The sequence below is a fragment of the Mastigoproctus giganteus genome, chromosome 5, assembly GCF_048544385.1.
Source record: "Mastigoproctus giganteus isolate SK-2022 chromosome 5, ASM4854438v1, whole genome shotgun sequence".
Taxonomy (NCBI): Eukaryota; Metazoa; Arthropoda; class Arachnida; order Uropygi; family Thelyphonidae; genus Mastigoproctus; species Mastigoproctus giganteus.
Window position 1 is genome coordinate 172,927,442 of NC_143579.1, and position 20,059 is coordinate 172,947,500.

General features: G+C 35.9%; 1 protein-coding gene across 1 annotated transcript in view; it reads left to right on the plus strand.

Moving 5' to 3' along the window:
- The window catches only part of mEFTu1 (mitochondrial translation elongation factor Tu 1), a 167,394-nt gene that overhangs the window by 98,610 nt on the left and 48,725 nt on the right, over window positions 1-20,059 (plus strand). The window contains exon 7 of the mRNA XM_090373527.1: window positions 16,800-16,932. Coding sequence (XP_090229653.1) covers window positions 16,800-16,932 — 133 coding nt within the window. The remainder of the gene's footprint in view (window positions 1-16,799; window positions 16,933-20,059) is intronic.

Below are 20,059 nucleotides of genomic sequence, written 5' to 3' on the forward strand. Positions count from 1 at the left end.
ACTCGTGGCATTTTGTCTATGATATACAGGAACTTTGGTAGCAGGGACAAGGAAGTGATTATCCCATTGTATAAGACTATGGTTAGGCTGCATCTTGAATACTGCATACAAGTCTGGAGGCCTCATTTTAGGATGGATATAAATCTGCTGGGATGGATGCAGAGAAAGGCAACAGGATTGTTGAAGGAAATGAAAAGACAGTCTTACCAAGACAGGCTTCAGTTTTGCAAATTGCAGTCCCTTGAGACTAGGCACCTGCAAGGTTATCTAATCACAGTTTTAAGGCTTTGAATGGGTTGAGGAAGGACAATTGCAGGTTAGATGTGAGGATTTTTTTTTTGCCTTCAGCCAACAGGTGGTTGACTTGTTCAAACAAACGTTTATCTGTTGCTGTGTAGATGGGCAGTTTGAATAAATTCATCGAAGAACTAGACAAATAATTGGACGTGGACAAGTGTTGTGGGAGGGTTTTTTTTTTTTGGTTGATTCTTTTTAAGCTTACTTCCTTGCATCGTATGCCTCATAATAATAATAATTTTATTTTTTTTCATAAAAGGAGGGAAAAAAATAATTATCTGCTTTATTTTATACATTTTATATGGGTGCCTCCATAGCCAGGTGGGTAGGAGCAGCAGCAGTACGTAGCACACGCCTCTTGAATAGACCGGGGTTTGAGCCCATGAGCCACCAAATACAGAGGATGTGGAAAGGTCAGGGAATGACCACCGCATATCCCTGGAGCAATATGGCCTTAGTTGCTAATGCTCCTAAAAAAAAAACCAAATAACAACGTTTTATATTTGCCCATTTTCACATTGTTATATCTGGTATTACAACTACATTTGTTCACACATTTGATAGTATGAACCAGAGCTATAATGCTCAATACGTTCTACGTTGATATCAATATTTGTAAAAGAATACAAGAAGTTTTCCTCAGTATGATACGTAGAACACTTCCATATGATAATTTCCAGAAATTAAAATGAAAACAATTAAAAAATCGAAAATCTTGCATTATGATAAGAAATGATTAAAAATCAAATTAACACAATTAAATATCAATTTAACGCAATTAAAACTAAATAAAAAATTAATTTAACAAAAAAAAACGATTCTCCTTTCCAAAACGATTCCAAAAACGATTTTTCCTTTCTGAAGGTGACAGTGCTTTTCGACCGTATGTCGTGATCACGGGAATGAAAATTACCAAATAGGGGTGAGCAATGGAACTTAAATAGGGATTATTTGTCTTTGCGCATGTGCATAAAAGACCACGAATATGAGATTAGATATGGTCCGCGAACATTAATAGAATTCTTGTGTAATTTTATTTCGACGGTTTCTGCAATTAACAGTCTCTTATAATTACATTGGACATTAAGTATTTTGGCCTCGTTAAATAAAAAAGTGTTTTTCATTAACGGCATGAAAGGCTAATTCTGACACTACTGACGAGAAGCACGAACTGAAGCAGCATGTTGATTAACACGAAAATTCAGAACCCTGATAAGACGAGTCACAATCACCACAAAAAATGTTGTATACTAGGTCATTTATTTGTGTTGCGAATGGGGAAAGGACTGAGTGATTGTTCAGTATAGTGCGTAATTTCTGTATTGGCCTGGCTACAATTTTAAATTTGGTATCTTTAAAGAATCTGTTAAGTTGTTTGTGCCACTGTTCAACATATAGGACAGAAATAAAGTATTTTTTGCTGTTACTATTGTTGGTTGGTATATTTTTACCTATTCTATCGTATCCTTAGCTTGTACCCTAATTCTGTCTATTGTAGCAAGTGGTAACCCCTGTTTAAGAATCTGCTGGTTAATATTTGTATTTCTGAGCCCAGAGCAGATTCTGTCGTTGAATATTCATAAGCATTGAGAAATTGATTAAAGATAATCGATCTTTTGTTGGTGAATGGGGTGATAGCTGTTATAATGCAGAAGCATACCTATGTTTGTAGGTATGTGATAGATGCTAAATTGCATTTTATTTGCGTCCCGAGTAAATGTGAAATTTAGAAATTTTAATAACTTCGTACCGTATTCTCCCTCTCCGTTGTAAATTTGAGGCTAAAATGAATTTATTAAATGAATGTAAAATGTCTTGGATAGTGCCACTATCGGTAATAACTAGAACATCGTCTAAATATCCCCCCCCCCCATATTATGTGATACTGGATAGAAAAGGGTCAAATGTATACGTTCAATCCGTTGAGAGATAGATTTCTGATATCAGGCCGCTCAGGCTTAATCCCATTGGCAAACCAAAAATTTGTGTATATTTTGTCTCGAAGGGTGTTTTTTTTTTTTTTTTTTAATGAAAACCCCAAACACAAAAGGTATCAAAACCTATAGTACTTAGTACCGTGCATGGGTTGAAGGAGAAGTATGGGGGGGGGGGATGCCGGAAACTTTGCTCTAGAGACTAAACATGGGTTTCACCACTTCAATCCTCCAATAAGCAAAGTGGTGGTATTTCAACGGTTGATGAAAGTCATCTACCACCTAGCAGATGTCATCTACCACCTAGCAGATGATGTTAGAGATGAATCATTAATTAACCTAACTGCCCTCTTCTGAATGGAATCAAGAAGCCTGAGAGAGGTTTTGGGGGCACCACCTCAGATGTGGGAACAATATTCCATGGCAGGGCGGATTTGCGATTTATACAGAGTGAGCAGCTGTTTGGAAGAAAAGTAACGTCAAGAGCGAAAGAGAAAACCAAGTTTTTTAGATGCAGAGGAAGCAATATTTGTAATGTGCTTGTGCCAAGAGAGATTAGAAGTCGGTAATCCCCAAAAGAGATATATCATTTTGTCTAGAAATCGGAGTGTCACTAAAGATAAGCATTGGAGCAGAAGAATCCTTTTTGCGAGATATAAGACAAGACTGAGTTTTAGAAGGGTTGAAATCAACTAAGTTGTTTTTGCCCCACTGGAGAATTACCTGATGATCAGCATTTAAGGAATTGGTAGCAGATTTTCGAGAAGTTGAAGCTGATTGAGCAGGACAAGGTTTCTCAAAATGGAAAGTGGAATGCAATGTGCTATCATCGGCAAAACTATGGATAGAATTTCCAGTCAACGGAAGAAGGTCATTAATATACAAGAGGAAAAGAGTGGGGGAAAGAACTGAACCTTGGAGGACACCGGCATTAGTGGAGAAGTTAGAAGACAGAGAGTCATCTACCATCACCCTCAGTGAGCGATCAGAGAGAAAACTGGATAACCAATTACTAAAAACAGTTGGAAAACCATAAGATGGAAGCTTGTTTAGAAGACCTTTATGGCAAACATGATCAAAAACCTTTGAGATGTCAAGAGCAACTACTTGTGTTTCACCGAACCTTTCCATTGAATTAGTCCATAAATGGGTAACATAAGCCAGAATATCACCAGTGGATCGACACTGACGGAATTCATACTGGCGATCGTTGATCAGACGGAAGGTTTCTAGGTAGTTTAAGAGTTGGCAGTTAATTGATTTCTACATTACTTTAGAAAGAGTAGAAGTAATTGCAATGGGATGATAACTGGATGGGAGGGATTTGTCACCCTTTTTAGGAACTAGCTGGATATGAGCAAATTTCCAAGCAGAAGGAAAAACACCTTTGGAATAAGAAAGTGAAAAAGGCGGCAAAAAACAGGAGTAAGTTCAGGAGCACAGGTTTTCAGAACAAGTGGAGAAATACCATCGGGACCAGGAGCTTTCTTAGCATCAAAATTTGTTAAAATCCTTCTCATATATCCTTTTGACGGAAGACCACAGGAGGCATTGAATGGAGCGTGTTGGGAATGGTGGGAGGTGTTTTACCAAGATCATTAATACATGAGCTGGAAGAAAAATGGGATGCTAGCAGGTCAGCTTTATCCTTGGCTGAAGTGACAACAGAACCATCTGGTTTGGACAGAGGTGGGAGCAGAGATGGGCAAAAGTTGCGGCCAATAGCTTTGGCAAGAGACCAGAATGCTCGGCTACCATTAGGGCAAGAAGCAAGTTTTCTACTCTTATCCTGTTCAAACTCTAGTTTGGACTGATTAATAACTGCTTTACAATTGTTGCGAGCTTTGGTGTAAGCAGAAAATGAAACTGAAGAATTAGAAACAAGCCAATTACGATATGCAACATTCTTCTCTTGGACAGCCTTAGCACATTTATTGGAAAACCAAGGTTTAGATAAAGGACGAGATTTTAAAGTGGAGTGTGGGATAAAGGATTCCATTCCTGCAAGAATAATTTCACTGACCCAATCTGAGCAAATGTTGACATTAGAAGTTTTGAAACAGTAATCCGACCAAGGAAAAGAAGAAAAGAAGTCTCGCAGGTCATCCCATTTTGCATTCTTGTAATGCCAAACAACACGAGGTTGGGAATAGCCATGAGATAAAGGTTCCATTGGAGAAGAGACAATCACTAAGTTGTGATCTGAAGTGCCTAAAGGACCTCTCACTTCAACCGTGTACTTAAGAAGGGTTGTTTGTGAGAAAAAGATCAAGCGTATTGGCTGTATGATTAGGATTGTCCAGTATTCTTGTAGGTAAATGAACAATCTGTGCTAGGTCGTTAGTAATTGCAAAAGCCTCAGCATCTCGACCTGCTGGGTCGGTGTGACTAGAAAATGGAAGCCAGCTGGAGTTGTGAACATTAAAATCACCAAGGAAAATTACCTCACTGTTAGGAAAGTTGGACTGGAGAAAGTCAAGTTGCAAAGAGAGGAAGTCAAAGAGCTCCAAGGGATTAGTGGAGTTGGGAGAATGGTAGAGACAACAGATGAATTTGACACAATGAGGTAGAGAGATTTTAAGCCAGAGAAGATCAAAGAGAGGAGATTCCAAATTGCCAAGTCTCTGACAGGGAATATCAGAACAGACATATGCACAAGTACCACCGTTGAGGCGAAAGGAATCATACAGCGAATAATTTGGGCATCTGAGATGAGCAGTAGTTGAATCAACCGATAACTGAGATTCTGTCAGAAAAAGTACATGGGGGTTTGGCAGACTGTAAGTGGAAATGGACATCGTTGAGATTAGAATTGAGACCACGTATATTTGTGGAATGAATTAGGACGTCCTTGGGAGGTTTAGATCTTTTCGCAGATAAGCTTGTTCTATTAGTTTGACAATTCATGGTGTATTCTGTAGTAAGAAAAAGTGGGTGGGACATGCAGTAATGAAATATTTGAATGTGGCGTACACGTGGTAAGAATATACCCAGATCCTTGACATAACGTGGCCTCAACAATGCTCCCTGCATACACACTACTCGGACCCCTCCAGTCACTATCTGGCGGAGTAGAGGTAGCAAGATTATACACTAGCTGATCTGGAAGCCTCCTAGAGAGTTACCAATAGGTTCGGTCCGGTGTACTAACTAGCGGCTGGCCTGCGAACACCGTTTTAGAGCTGTACCCTCGAAATGTAAGGAATATTGGATCTCGCCACGACGTTCATCATAACCTCAAAAGTCATCAATCATACTGCATGATGGAAGAGATAGGGAAGGGTTGAAAGGGTTGAAACATGCATCTGTTTGAAACTTTTCTGCTTCCAGTCTCTCTTAAATAAAATTTTCCATGCTTAATTCACAACACAGAATTGTCCAGTTGCAATAAAATCATTATCATCTCTTGTGAACTAATATTATCTGATAAATAGTAAATATCTGTTGAACCAGAATCTGATTGACTAAGAGAAATTTTAACTTACACATGCTGATATCTCTTACTGAAATGACAAAAGCAAAGCTAAAAGTTCAGTAGCCAAATTATGATTACAAAGAAAAAAATAACACAAAGTAAATTATATATATGATGCTCTGATAGTTTAGTGAATATTGCATTCAAAACAAAATTAAGACACTGAATTGCATGGTGCATGTACTATATAAGGACATATCAAGTTGAGATCACCACATCTGCTCATACCACACATAGGCAAATGGTTATTTTACCTTCAGCAAACAGAAAATTTAACTGTGGAATCAATTGGTATACTATACATATATCTCTAACTTCAGTAGAAACTTTTACACTGATTTTTTTAAATATCATACATTTTTGCATGCCACAGTTTTACCACAATGTTGAGAATGGCTGTAAAGATCAATGATGACTGCTAAAAATGGAGGGGACGATGCACTTACAGTAAGTAAACCTAGTGAAAGGAATACTTCTAGGCTTAATAACAAAGCTTATGGGAATAGGTCAAATCATTATGGAACTAAATTTAACTTGAAGTTGTTTTGATGTCTAGTGAGGTTTCCTTTTAACAACTAGATGCATATACTGAGTAACAAAAGAAAATTTAAAACAATATTTATTGACAGCCATACAACCAGTATTAACCGTAATTCAAAATGTAATACTGGTTAAAAAAAAAAAAAGGGGGGGGGGGGTTACAAAGTTCGACCAAAAATAAAAATCACCCTTAAGAACATCCCAAAACTCTACAATCAAATTATCTGTATATTTCTTAATGGCTAGTTAAACTATAAAATAGATTGCATTAATGCTAAAATATATTTTATACAAAAATAACCTGCAAGTTGAGAACCCAGCCAAAAACTTTTCCATGGACCCTTAACCTATGTCAATGTATTTGCCAATCTCGGACATCATTAATAGAGTACATAATTTAGAACAGGCATGAATCTTAGCAGTATCTTTAAAACTTGTTAATTGCCTTACTTATAGAGACTATAAGGTTCCTTCACAGCATTTCCTATGAGTACTGCAACTACCAGCCCATATATAGCAATGATACCAACCATAACTACTGGAATTACAGACTTCATTATAAGTTCTGGTCTCATTACAGCCATGGCTGCAATTCCTGTGTCTGACTTGGCTGTCCCATATGCTGCTCCAAGAGCACTAAAAGACATAGTTGGCTTCAACTAAGAGTTTAATTAAGTGGAAAAAAAAAAAAAATAAATAAATAAAAAAAAAATATATATATATAATATGTATGTATGTAGTAGTGGCATGTGATGCAAGAAAGCAAGTGTATGAGCTTATGCAGCATCAGCCAAAAAAAAAAAAATCACACCATTCCCTCCAAATGCCTGTCCAGTTCCTCCTTAAATTTATTTAACTTATCAATTTCCACAACGACAGATGGAAGTTTGTTCCAGCAATTACCCGCTTTACCTGCTGGCTAAAGGCAGATTTCCGCACATCTATATTCTACATCTGTCTTTTCATAATTTGAATTTATGCCCCCTTAGGTTCGTAATATCATATTAAGTTATGATGAATTAAAAGAATTATAAGCTGAATTGCAAAGCCAGTTAGAGGTGAGGGAACTGCAAAGTAAAATAATTAAACAAATAAAATAAAAGGTAGAATAGCTATCATCAGATGTGTGTGGCAAATTGCATTATGAGGGTGACACGAACGTTCCAACTATCCTCGTTCTGTTGCTATTTTCGTCTTTATTTAATTATTCCTTTATCCCTTCCCCATCCTTATTTTTAATACCTTGCCCTATACCATGTGCTTGTTCTAAAATCTAATTTCCACCAAATTCCAACACTACTTTTTTTTTTTTCCAAAATTTACTTAACTTAACATAAAATCGAAAAACTTTTTTTTTTTCCTACTCTGAAAACGCTTATTTATATTTTATTTTAGCTTTATCCTTAGTCTTACCTTAATTTTTATATCATTAACACGTATCTATATTTACTTTAGCTGAAATTAGATTTTTTCATTGCTATCCCTGTTTTTGACCTATAACTAAATTTGTCCTCATCTGATGATAGCTATCCCACCTTTTATTTTGTTTAATCATTTGGTATTAATCATTTTACTTTGCAGTACCCTTACCTCTAATTGGCTTTGCAATTCAGCCTATAATTCTCTTAATTCATCATAACTTATACGATATTTACATTCTTTTTTTCTGCTATCCTTACCTTTCTAGAACATAGCACTTCGTTTATTTTTCAATTCCATCTGTGCAAACTCTACCAGACTTGTCAATTCTTACATGTGTTTACTTTTGCATCCTTTACTGCTGCTTTGCATGGTTTGGTGCATCTGTCATACATTTGCTTATTTATTTTTATCCATCAACTGAAACTACGTTTTAATACTCGTGAGATTCTATATTGCATTTCATATATACAGACACTCCCCGACTTACGTATTTAATAAAGTTTTTTTTTTTTTTTTTTTTTCATGTACATAAGTCCAACTTCGGTCTTGTAGATTTGTATCTACAAGTATAGTACAGTATAGTACGTACTGAGATTATAACCCCCAACAAACTTCATCATGTACAGCATTTTAAGATTTGTAACCGAGTTCAATGAGGCTGAAAAAACATACAATGAATAATAATGTAGAGATTAAGCTATTTTCATCTAAGTACAGTATTTATTCAAAACTAATTTAATCTAAATATAATACATAATTTAATTTAATCTACGATCAAATCACTTTATGATGGACTCTTCAAAATAAAATACCATTCACTATACGATATGTAGTAAGTGCCGGTTATTGTGATCACCTTTGCAAAGTGAATTTTAATTGTATTAAACAACTATTCTAATAAGCGAAAATAGAAGAAATAATATCCACAGGCTATCAAAGTAAAGATATAGAGCACAAATTTACAGTTTACTTCCTCTGATTAACAAAATTAAATGAGGCATGGAAATCGGAAGAATATTTCCCATAGGTTAGCAAAATAAAAGTAAATTTACGTTTACATACATAGCTTAATTAATAGTGTAACTAATTGATATTTCTGTTTGCTGACTTTTTTTTTTTTTTTTGTTGTAAAATTTAAAACAGCAAAAAAATAAGCAATCAATAACAAAGAACACGGAATGCACAAATTGCAACTAACACGATACATGCAAGTGAGATACAGAGTAAAAACTTTACAAAGCTCAAAAAATAGGAATGAAGAGAAGATTCTGAAATTTTATTTATGTTTTTTATATGATTGAAGATTTTAGTGAATGGGAACTCATTTCACCATAATAACGTAATGTAAAAACCGTATCAGAATTCCACAAATGCAATAAGATAGTTTGCTACCCGTTTATAATAGATTGTGCTAACAGAAAAGCATAGTAAACTAGAAACTGCTAATTGTTTTTGTTGTTTTATAGTAGTGACCTCCAGAAATCTGCTTTAGTAAAATATTACGAAGGCATTCAAAATTGATTCTTATAAACAAACACAGCAACAGGCTTTGTGCTTTGTACGTATCTGCAAGATGTACGTAAGTCATTTGTATGTAACTAGGTGTGTGTGTGTGTGTGTGTGTGTGTGTGTGTGTGTGTGTGTGTGTGTGTGTGTGTGTGTGTGTGTGTGTGTGTGTGTGTGTGTGTGTAAGTGAGTGGGTATTCAATGTATCCCCTTAAAGGTAATGTTTAAAGAGTTACATATGAAAAGACATACAGTTGATGAAGTGGTTTCAGTGAATGCAAGAATAATAAATCAGATATGACAGATGCACGTAAAAGTGCAAAGCAGCTTTAAAGCATGCAAGAGTGTATATATATAAGTTGTATTAATATATTGAATTAAGTATGCATAATTGGATGTGAAAGTTACACAAAGTGCCAGTAACTAGAAGAGTGAATAAAGTAGAAAAAGAAGAGTAGATTTGTGAAAGAAAGTTAATATCTTAGAAGTTATAATGAATTAAAAAAATTATGGGCTGAATTGACAAGCCAATATAAAGTGGAGTAACTGTAAAGTAAAATTAATACATCAAAATACTAATAAAACGCAAATAAAATGAAAATAACAAAAATAAAAATGGTATAGCTGTCATCAGATATGGGGGGATACATTTTTAGTAAAAGGTCTAATATAGGCAATGCAAAAATGCTTGACCTGATGCCAGCTGAAATAAATATTGATACATGATCAGGTATTTCATCAAGGGACTACACCTGACCATGTATCAGGAACTGCATTTCTATACTTGTTCATAGTAGTAGAAGAAAAGTGAAGGTCAAAAAAGCAACGAAAATGAAATTAGCACTCTCTAATATAGCATGGACAAGGTAGTCCCAACGCAGTGTAATTTATTTAGGTAAAAATAAGTATCGAGTTGGGATAAAAATGATTAATATCAATATGTTTAATATAAATATGTAGAATTTAGTGTAGGATTTAATTTTGCATAGATAGGAAATCAATGTATTTTAAAAATAGATTTAGAACAAGCAAATGCTATAAGGGTGAGGTATTAAATTAAGGATGGGGAAGGGAAAAAGGAGTATTTTAAATAAATAAAGACGAAAAATAGCAATAGAAGTAGGATTGTAGGAATGTTTGTATCACCCTCATATTACACTAATAGTTTAATGAATGGGAAGAACTTTAGAATTAGACAGCAAAAAATAAAAAGCATAGAAAAAGTTATTAAAAAGGGAGCTAATACCAAATGCTTGTATTGAAAGGAAAAATGTGTGTTGAAACATGCCTAGAAAGAAAGTATGATAAGACAGTGAAAGTGTACGATATCTGGAGTATGTCAAGAAATGCAAAGTGAAAATGAGCTGGTGGGGAGATGAAGTGCACAAATTGAGTAGAGTAGATGAATGCATGCAGGCTTCAACCAAATGAGCAAATATATCTACATGATAAAGAAATTTATAGCAGCGAATCGGACTTAATAATAAGCTGCGAAGAAATTCAAAATAGTGGGAAAATAGTGATCTCTATGGTTGTATTTAGAATACAAGTGCATGGAGATAATTTTTAATTAGCGTTGGAAAAAGAAACACGGTTGGAATAGTATGGCTTTACTGTGATAAAGTCATACAAAATTAAACACTACCATTAATATATAAAGAATTATACGGTGGCAAAAAACATATACACAAAACCTGAAACAAATTAGTAGAAGTCAGCCAAGACTCGATATGGGCAGTTAAGCCAAGCGGTGCAGGCCTAGCCACAAGTTTTTTTGCAGGCCAGGGAAGAATGCAGTGTTTGTGTTGTTAGTAAATGTTCGTTAATATATATAAAGTGGTGTGAGTTATTATTAACTTTGTAGTCTTTCAGCCAATTACATTTGCTCTTCCACTCATTCCCATTCACCACAACACTCATTCACTCTTTCTTTCACCAAAACTCTCATTTATTCCCTTTTTCCACAATTTCTAATTCACTCAGTGACCAGCCTATTCATTGTCTTTCATTCTTCTCTCATTCTACATTGCATCCCCCTTGCTACCAGCTTACTGATATTTTTCAGCTAATCTGCTTCTCTGGCTGACTGTACATCTCCCTCCTCCATGTGGTTACTTATTCGGTGTGGGGGGCTTCAGGTTCCTACACATGGTGGGGTAGTCTTGGGGAGTACCTAGGTCAATCATGTTTTGTCATGTCAGGGCACAGAATACTGCTGTCCTGACAGTTATCAGGTCATCATCTGGGCGTGGTGGGAGACGTGGGTAATTCTAACTATTGATTATTGTTCAATTGCTGGGAGGGGCTGAATTCCCATACTTTGGATAGTTCTGCGCATTTCTAATACTTTCTGTGTGAAGGTTAAGACTTTATAATTTTCCTCTTTTATAATGAATAAATGTTCTTCTCCCCTTGGAAGGAGGCCAGTCTGTGCTATTAGCTCTGTTCTGGGGGGGGTGGGTGTCATAAATTATACATTCATATAGAATATGTACCCAGTCTTCACCCTTTCCTCAGGTGCAATTTCAGTCAGCCCTAAGGAGGTTAGTTTTGCCTTTAGGGAGACGTGACCTGTCAATATGAATGTTGTAAAAAGTCCAGGGGCATACCGCTTAGGTGGCTTTGGGCTGACCATTGCCACCTTTGGCAGAAACCTTTTGGTAACTAGACCTCTGGTTTCCTGCTCCCATTTTGTTTACATAGCTCATGGAGCTTTGTGGCTGTTCTTTTTCTTTCAGCATTGAAAGTGTTGGCTGTATCAAGGGCTATCCCCAGAAATTCTGTGGGTATGCCCCTTTTTAAGTCTATAATACAAACCTCTTTTGGCTACTTCCAAGTAAAGTGGGAGAGCTCTGGCCAACAACTGTAGTGCAGGTGCGCTCACTGTGCGACATACTCTGGTAATGGTTAGAAGTATTGTCCTTTGTATCGATTCTAATTTATTCCTGTTCCTTACTATGGCCGAGCAGGTGAACCACGCACCGGCTCCATTGGTGATAACAGGTAGGAACATTGCACAGTATATGATTGCTAGGGTCTTTCTTTTGAGCCCCCAGTCTGCCCGACTCATCCTGGCAATCATACCTACATAATTTCCTACTTTCTTCGCCAAGTAGGTCAAATGGGGATAAAAAGTTAATTTTGAATTGAAGACTACTCCAAGATATTTTAGTTCTGTTCCCATTTTTATAGTGGTTGTGTTAATATTGATTTGTGGATGTCTTCTTATGTCCAAATTGCCTTTTAGAAGTATTTGTTTGTTTTGTCAGGCGATATTTTGAGCATGTGCATTTGCGCCCATTCCTGCCGCTGCAAGAGGGCAGCATTTGATCTTTGCTCTACAACTACTCATGTGTTACCTTTTACAAGGAAAATCATGTCTGCAAAGGCCAGGCTTTCCACAGGGCCCAGATCCAAGGTTAGAAATTCATCCAGAACAATGTTCCAGAAGAAAGGGCCAAGGATTGAAGTGGCCAGGTTTGACTTGCAATGGAGTCTAACTAAAGTTTGATGTTTGGACGTCTGTTTCTTTATTTTCTACCTCCGAGTCATCCTGGATATCCACACATTCTGCTACATTTGTCCTTTGTTCTTTACTTTCTTTGCAGAACAGGCAAATGTACTTTTGACGTCATTGCTTGTTGAACTGCTTTATATCGCATTTGGTACAGGCTGCACAGTAAAATTGTCAACATGACGTACATTGGATTACTGCTTCCTGATCTACTTTACAATGGAAGCAAGTGGGATGGCTTGTTAAAATTTCTGATTCTGCCATATTTTGCCTTTAGGTTGAAATTTATCTGACTAATTGCTTTTCTGCGAAGAGTTAAAACCACTTACAAGAATTAAAACTGCTTGTACTTTAGGTATTTAACAATGCTTTGCCTTTGGGAGCCAGAATAAGACAGGTTATACTTTTTATGTGCACTTCTGAGGATTAGTATTGATATCAGGGCAGCTATTGTATTTTCTGCTGAGAGGGGAGTTTTTAGAGCTGAGGGAATAGGGAAGTTTGCTGTCCCCTGAGGAGTTCAAAGCACAGGGCTTTGTGACTTCTCAAGGTTCACCACATTGTCACCATACGCCTTTAGGGCAATAGTGTTTGCTGTCTGTATGCGCTAATGTAATGGAAGCATTAGCAAAAATATAAAATTATGAAATACATGTTTGTTTGATGACAGAGATGAAGGTTCATCCATGTTAGGCGGAAGAAGAGGAATCCATTGGTACTTGAATCATGTTGTACGGTCAAGAAGTATCTATAACTGGCATGAAGAGTATAAACGGACACTACATTCATCAACTCATGCAAGCACATTGTGTGTAATATAAATATAGAAGTCTTTGCTGCTTTTATTAGAATTCTTTGTGGAGACTTCTTGTGATCTGTCTTAGCCTGACTAACCTGCTTTATGACTTGATCACAGACTGGTTACATCTGCCATAGGCTTCTGTGTCACCTGATAATTTATATTCATCCCATGTATTTTTCTTCTCTGCCAGAAGTCTCATCAGTTCATCTGACATCCATTTAGCTTGGAACAATATTTCTTAGTTGTTATGAAAAGCCTAGTAGCTTCTTTGATTACTTCGCTGAATGCTTTCCATTTAGAATTTGCTGTTGGGAACATTAGATGGTTCCACTGTATAGAATTCAAAACTCTCAGACCAATGTTATCACCCTTACAAAAGCAAAATCCCTTCCCTTTACCTTTGAGAGTAATTGTCTTTAAGTAAATTCCACGCCAGCACATTGTGATTTCTGCCACCCAGAGTGTTATTTTCCTTCAGATTCTTAATACTTGAAAAAATGCTGCTGATAATCAGACCAAAAGTATTGCTTCCTCTTGTTGTCTCCCTAATAATCTGCAAGTCCCCAGCCTACAAGTTCCATAAATATTTGGAAAGTTAAAATCTCTGATTATAAGATACTGTCACTTAATGGCCCACTTTATTTCTCTGTATAGTTGTTTGCTATAATCATTACAATCAGTGGGCCTATCATACTCTTTCTCATTTTTTTCTCAGTGCTTATGTCACACCAAACCAACTGAACATTGCACTTAATTTAATATGCTTCTTAACCAAGAGCATAACTGAATCCCTCCTATCTTTCAGCCTCTGCTTCTCCAAAATTTCTTCCTAATGTTACCTTTCTTCTAAACAAAAAATTTAGAGCTTGGCTTTTGTTCAGTCCTGAGACATCCTTTTTGATCCGAGCATGGGTCATTGAATGAGAAATTTTCTCCTCAGTTCCCATAACATTGACCTCTTTCTGTTTGGCGCAATATAGTCAAAGCAGCTTTTGCACCACAAAACTACAAACCAACACTTTTCTGTGGCAGCAAAGAAAACTGGAGTCATACCCTACATGATTGTACATCATTAAGTATCAACGAAATCTACTTTTTCTCCAAGTGTTTTCACGCACAAGAAGTCTGCTATAAATAGTGTTAATAATGAAAGATCTACTACTTAGTGTTTTTTTTTGTTTTTTTTTTCATATATTTTTTTAATTATCCTTCCTTGGATAATTCTATTTAGATGGTATTGTTTAATGAGTCTTTGTACCCTCCTTTTTTTTTCCCCTCCTCTTTTTCTTCCTAATTTTGGCCACCAGGGAAGTTATTCTCGCTAGAGGTATTGCACTCCTTTCCTCCTGTAGTACAGATATCTCTCTAATGAGACACTCGGTGTGTTATAGCAGAACTGGCCCACCTTCCTGTGGCATGGTGGAGATTGAGTACTCAGAAACAGTTTTCCAGCTGATTGATACTTCTGGGTAGCCAGGTGGCCAGCATAACACAACACTCACTGTTCACACAAACTTAACACTAATCATGTGCTTGGCTCTCTGCGGTGATCTGTATTCTCACAGTGGCATGAAGCAGGGTTGAACTGACATTGTAGGTGACACACTTACAAAAAATACATATTCTTTCTGTATACATTGAAAATGTGTACGGAAAGAATGTATTCAAATACTGCATTCCTTATGCCAGAGTGACACTATGCCTCCATTATCTCCACACTGTTTGCATTTGATGGCTTAATTGGTACTTCAAATTCAGCAAATTTATTTACTATGCTCTTAGTTATCCTAACACAGACTGTATTTATTTGTTCCATGATGACCCATAGCAAGACTTAAATCCCTGACATCTTGCCTTCCAGGCTGTTGCATGTTCCAATAGAAACAGTGCAAGAATTGCTTTAACTTTTTTCTGCAGCTCTAGTTAATCTGCTAGTCTGTGTACCACCCCTCCACAAGCTCAAACTATCAGTTTTCCAATCCACCAAACACCACCTCCATAGCATCAGCAAATATTCTTGCACCCCCTTCTATTTAAGTATATCCCATCCCTGTGAAAACAGTCTCATGTTAACAGGCACAGACAACACTGAGTATAGCACGAACTTTGCACCAGTCTCCAGGGCTGAATTAATTGGCAAAGCTCTCAGCATATACTCTCTCCTGTCTTGTTTGGGTAGGATTGCAGACACTTTCAAATATAATCCTAACTCGTGCCTTTTTCCCAACATTGCCCTGCACTTAAGTAAATCCTCAGATCTCCTTTATCACTTGTATGTATCACCTTTCATGTCCTTAAAGGATGATACCTGTTCTACAGGGTCATCTACTTTAGCCCCTGGCCGACATACCCTAGTCCTATTCCACCTATCTTTTTTTTTTTTTTTGTACAATATATTTCCCATTTCTCTGATAATAGTCACTGACAATAACTACCTTCTGTGGGACAAGCACATTCTGCCTTAGGGATTGCCACTGTTATGCCTGATGCACCAGTGAGGGATCTCGCATTGAGTTGAGGAGCTGAGAGCTTGATGTGCTTAATTCTTTGTGGGCATCCACCCTGTTCTTCAAGCATTTCATAAATGCCCATTAGTATGCTGAATTCATGCCTAATGTTTTTATGTTATTCACTGAATATACAAAAAGACATCCCCCTTGGTGCTGTCATATCCTGTTCTAGATAGGTCCACAAACATCACACATTAGGTAAGTTTTTAAATTTAGTTGAACATACAGACAATCTACAGTATTAAAAAAACATTGTTTCTTATTCATATCACTCTGTGCCATGTTATTTTGATTGTTCTTGATCCCCAAAACAAAAGAACTCATTAAAGGGTCAATGATTTTCTAAAGAAGCAAAAGTTATGGTAGCTATGAAAAATTAAATCAAGAAACTTTCAAAAAAAAAATTCAAAGATGCTTTATTGGAATTATATAGCATGAAAAAAATATTAAAATACAAAGTCATTATTTTGAAAAAAAAATTGATGTGTAGTTATTTGTAAATATTAAATTTGATTAAATAAAACTGCAGTCCTGAAACTGTTGATCCAGGCTTTTGTGTTGTAATGTTCATGCTGGCTGGCTACTTGCAGATGTTGGTTGATTTCTGTGTCATAATGATTGCAGGCTTACATTACACAAAAAAAAAGTCTAACATTTCCTGAAGCAAGATTTTTGATGAGTATTTGGATGCAGTCAGGAAATGTTAAAAAAAATTGAGCATATATATATATATATATATATATATATATATTTATTTATTTTTTATTTCTCTCTCTCCCTCTCTCTCTCTTTTATTTAGGGAACAAGTCCTGAAATTGGTGAAAATTCTATACTCAAACTTTTAGAGGTAGTGGATCAGTATATACCTACCCCAGTTAGAGATTTAGATAAGCCTTTTTTACTTCCCATAGAACATGTGCATTCTATACCAGGTAAACCATTATCCTTGTTTTGTTTTTTTTTTATTTTACTAATTAAATTATTCACATTTTTTACTTAAATCTACTGTGTAGTGATGTTATGAAATGAAATTTTACTATAAGATATATTTCAGGAGGTGCATACTATTTGAATTGATGCAGTATTTTTACTCTGTTTTCTTATTTGGTGTTATGAAAGTTTGTTGTTTTTTTTTTTTTTAACTGAAACTCATAGGACCTCATATCCTTGCTCAAAATAAAGTATATTAATCAAAAATGAGTTCCACTACAACCAACACTTTTTTCCAATTTAATGAATTTATACCATTTAAAAAAAAATAAATTGGGTTTCTTGAATCAGTGAACTGCATGAAAGCAGTGTCTTCCTGGCAAAATTATTTTCCAAGAAGAAATTGATATGTTAAAAGAAGTGGTATAATATGTGTGAGAAAAGTCTAGTTTTCGATTGGTTTCACCTGAGAGACTCAGATAGCCATTGTCATCACCTTCAGTAGGGCATCCATTGTGGTCCTTATCTTTGAGGTTTGCAACTCCTTTTCGAAACTTTTCAGTGTGGTGTCGTACTGTTTGTGTATTATTTTAGCAGTGTTCATGCCCTGTGCGTGATCAGAATCTTTCAGCAATTTGAAATATATGCCAAACAATACAAAATCATTTTTTCTATTAATCTCTGTCTCTTGTTTCTCATATAATCAGACTTTTTTGTATGAGTCGAGTGGAATGTATAGTATTTGAAGAATCTTTATAATAATTTGCTTATGCCTGTCTGTCTGTAATACTCTTTGAATTTGAATAACTCAAACTAAACAAGATTTTTACATGATTCTTTTACAATAGGTTTAGCAGGAGAAAAAAAAAAAAAACAATTTGCAGTAAAGTTTTCTTACCCGTTTTCAAAATTTCCATTATTTTTCCATTAAGAAAATTTCAGTTCCATTACAAAACTGTCGAACAGCAGTTTAGTTACAGTTTTGACAAAATTTCACCATGGGTACTTGAATAACTCAGACTAAACAAGTTTTTTACCTAGTTCCTTTCCCAGTAGATTTTATTTTGCACTAAAAGTTTCCTAATGATTTTCAAAACATCTATTTTTTAAATACTTTCTTTACAGTCTTGGCGAAATATTCACCACCGGTACACTAAAATAATTGTAATAATTGTAATAATTTTCTAATGTTGTTTGTACAATAATTGCAATTTTTTTTAAAGGATGATGTAGTCATACGTGTAAAAAATGATCAAATTGCAATTTTAGTCATTTTTTTTTAAATATATTTTATTACCAGAATCTGTCCCACCGACACCTTAGCTAACAGCAAAGGGATCTGGGGAAGAGGTTTTTGTAATTATTCCAATATTAAATAGTGCCAGAATCATTATGCACCGAATGCATTATCAAATATTTATCCTCCTCCCCTATTGTTCTGGTATCACTCAGTTGTAGCCTTTTCAAAGCAGAAAAGAATTGCTTTCTTCTACATAATTATAGACCAGTTTCACTTACAAGCTATTTAGGTAGAACATTAGAAAAGATGGTATACAGAAACCAAAATTCTAACGAATGACAGTTAAGAGACATCTAGTCATTGTCAATTCAAACATTGAAAACTTTTGATATCACTTGGCAATATTTTTATGCAGGGGGAAATTTTTATTAGCATGGCTCGCACTTGTGGGTAGAAGGAATCTATTTTGTCGAGACTATATTCATTTGAATGAAGGTGGTGCAAGAATTTTTGCCAGTATCATGGAGGATACCCTAAAGGTTCAGGGAAACTGCTAGTTATGGGGGGGGAGAAGGGTAATATAGATCCATGTTTATCTGATATGTGATATGGATCAAAGTGATGCTTGCACCCACCTCAAGAATTTTTTTTTTTGTTGCTGCAACAGCTGATGTCAAGATCTGAGGGTAGCAACATTTCAAATGAGCAGGAAGATAAAGCTCAAGAAACAAGCCTAAATAACTTCAAGGGGTGTGGCAGGATAGTAAACTATAGAAGAATACTTAGTCTTAATTGTGTCTACTGTAATGTTAGGAGTATTATCAATTAAATGGCTAAATTCAAACTCCTGGTTAGGACAACTAATGCTGACATTAGTTGTCCTAACCTAATAAGGGCTAACAGAAACATCTTGCCTCCTGAAAATTGGAGATGATCAATTCCATTATGGTATGTGTAATGTATTTAGGGATGATGGGGTCATGTGTCTTATAAAAGCAGACTGAGCACAAAAAAAGCTTTTGCTGAGTTAGAAGTTACTTCTGCCAGCATAGAATCTGTGTGGTGTGGGTAAGTTGGGCAAAGATATAATGAGAGTGGGAGTAATCTACAGACCAGAAGAATGTGAAGAGTATGACAAGACTCTACTCTCAGATGGAATAGACAAGCAAGTGTCATTATTATGGATGACTTTGATCTGCCCTTTGTAACACAAAGGGAACAAAATTTTTAAATAAACTAGCTGATTATTATTTACTCCCGCACGTATGAGAAAATATTAGGGGTAAGAATATTCTAGACTTCATCATTACTCACGAATCTGATGACAACACAGGGCTTAAAGTACAGAAACCACTGGCAGGTAGTTATCACAAAGTAGTTAGTTGGAAATTGAAGAACGATGTTCCAGTAAAAGTTAATCTCAAGTTTTAATTTCAGAAAAGGGGACTGTGGCAGTTTAAGGCATTACGTGTCATCTATTTATTAGGCAGATTGTGGAAGGGGGCAAATGCATTAGAATTATGGAATACCTTCAAAACAGTAAATCATGGAAGCGATGAATGCATATATACCATTAACAAAATATAGAACGAAGTAGATGCCAGGATGAATGTGAATACTGAGCTGGTCAGTCAAGTAGAGCTAAAGAAGACAACATGGGAAAGTTACAGAGCAATGACAAAGTACTGAATAAAGGGATCTTCTTACCAAGAGAGACTTAAGTTCTGCAAATTGCAGTGGCTGGAGACTAGGCACCTGCGAGGTGATCTGATTGAGGTGTATAATTCCTTGAATGGGTTGAGCATGCTGAATTCTGATGCAATTCTTCCACTTGCTCAGTTTATGAACCTAATGGGGCATAAATTCAAATTGAGGAAAGACAGTTGTGG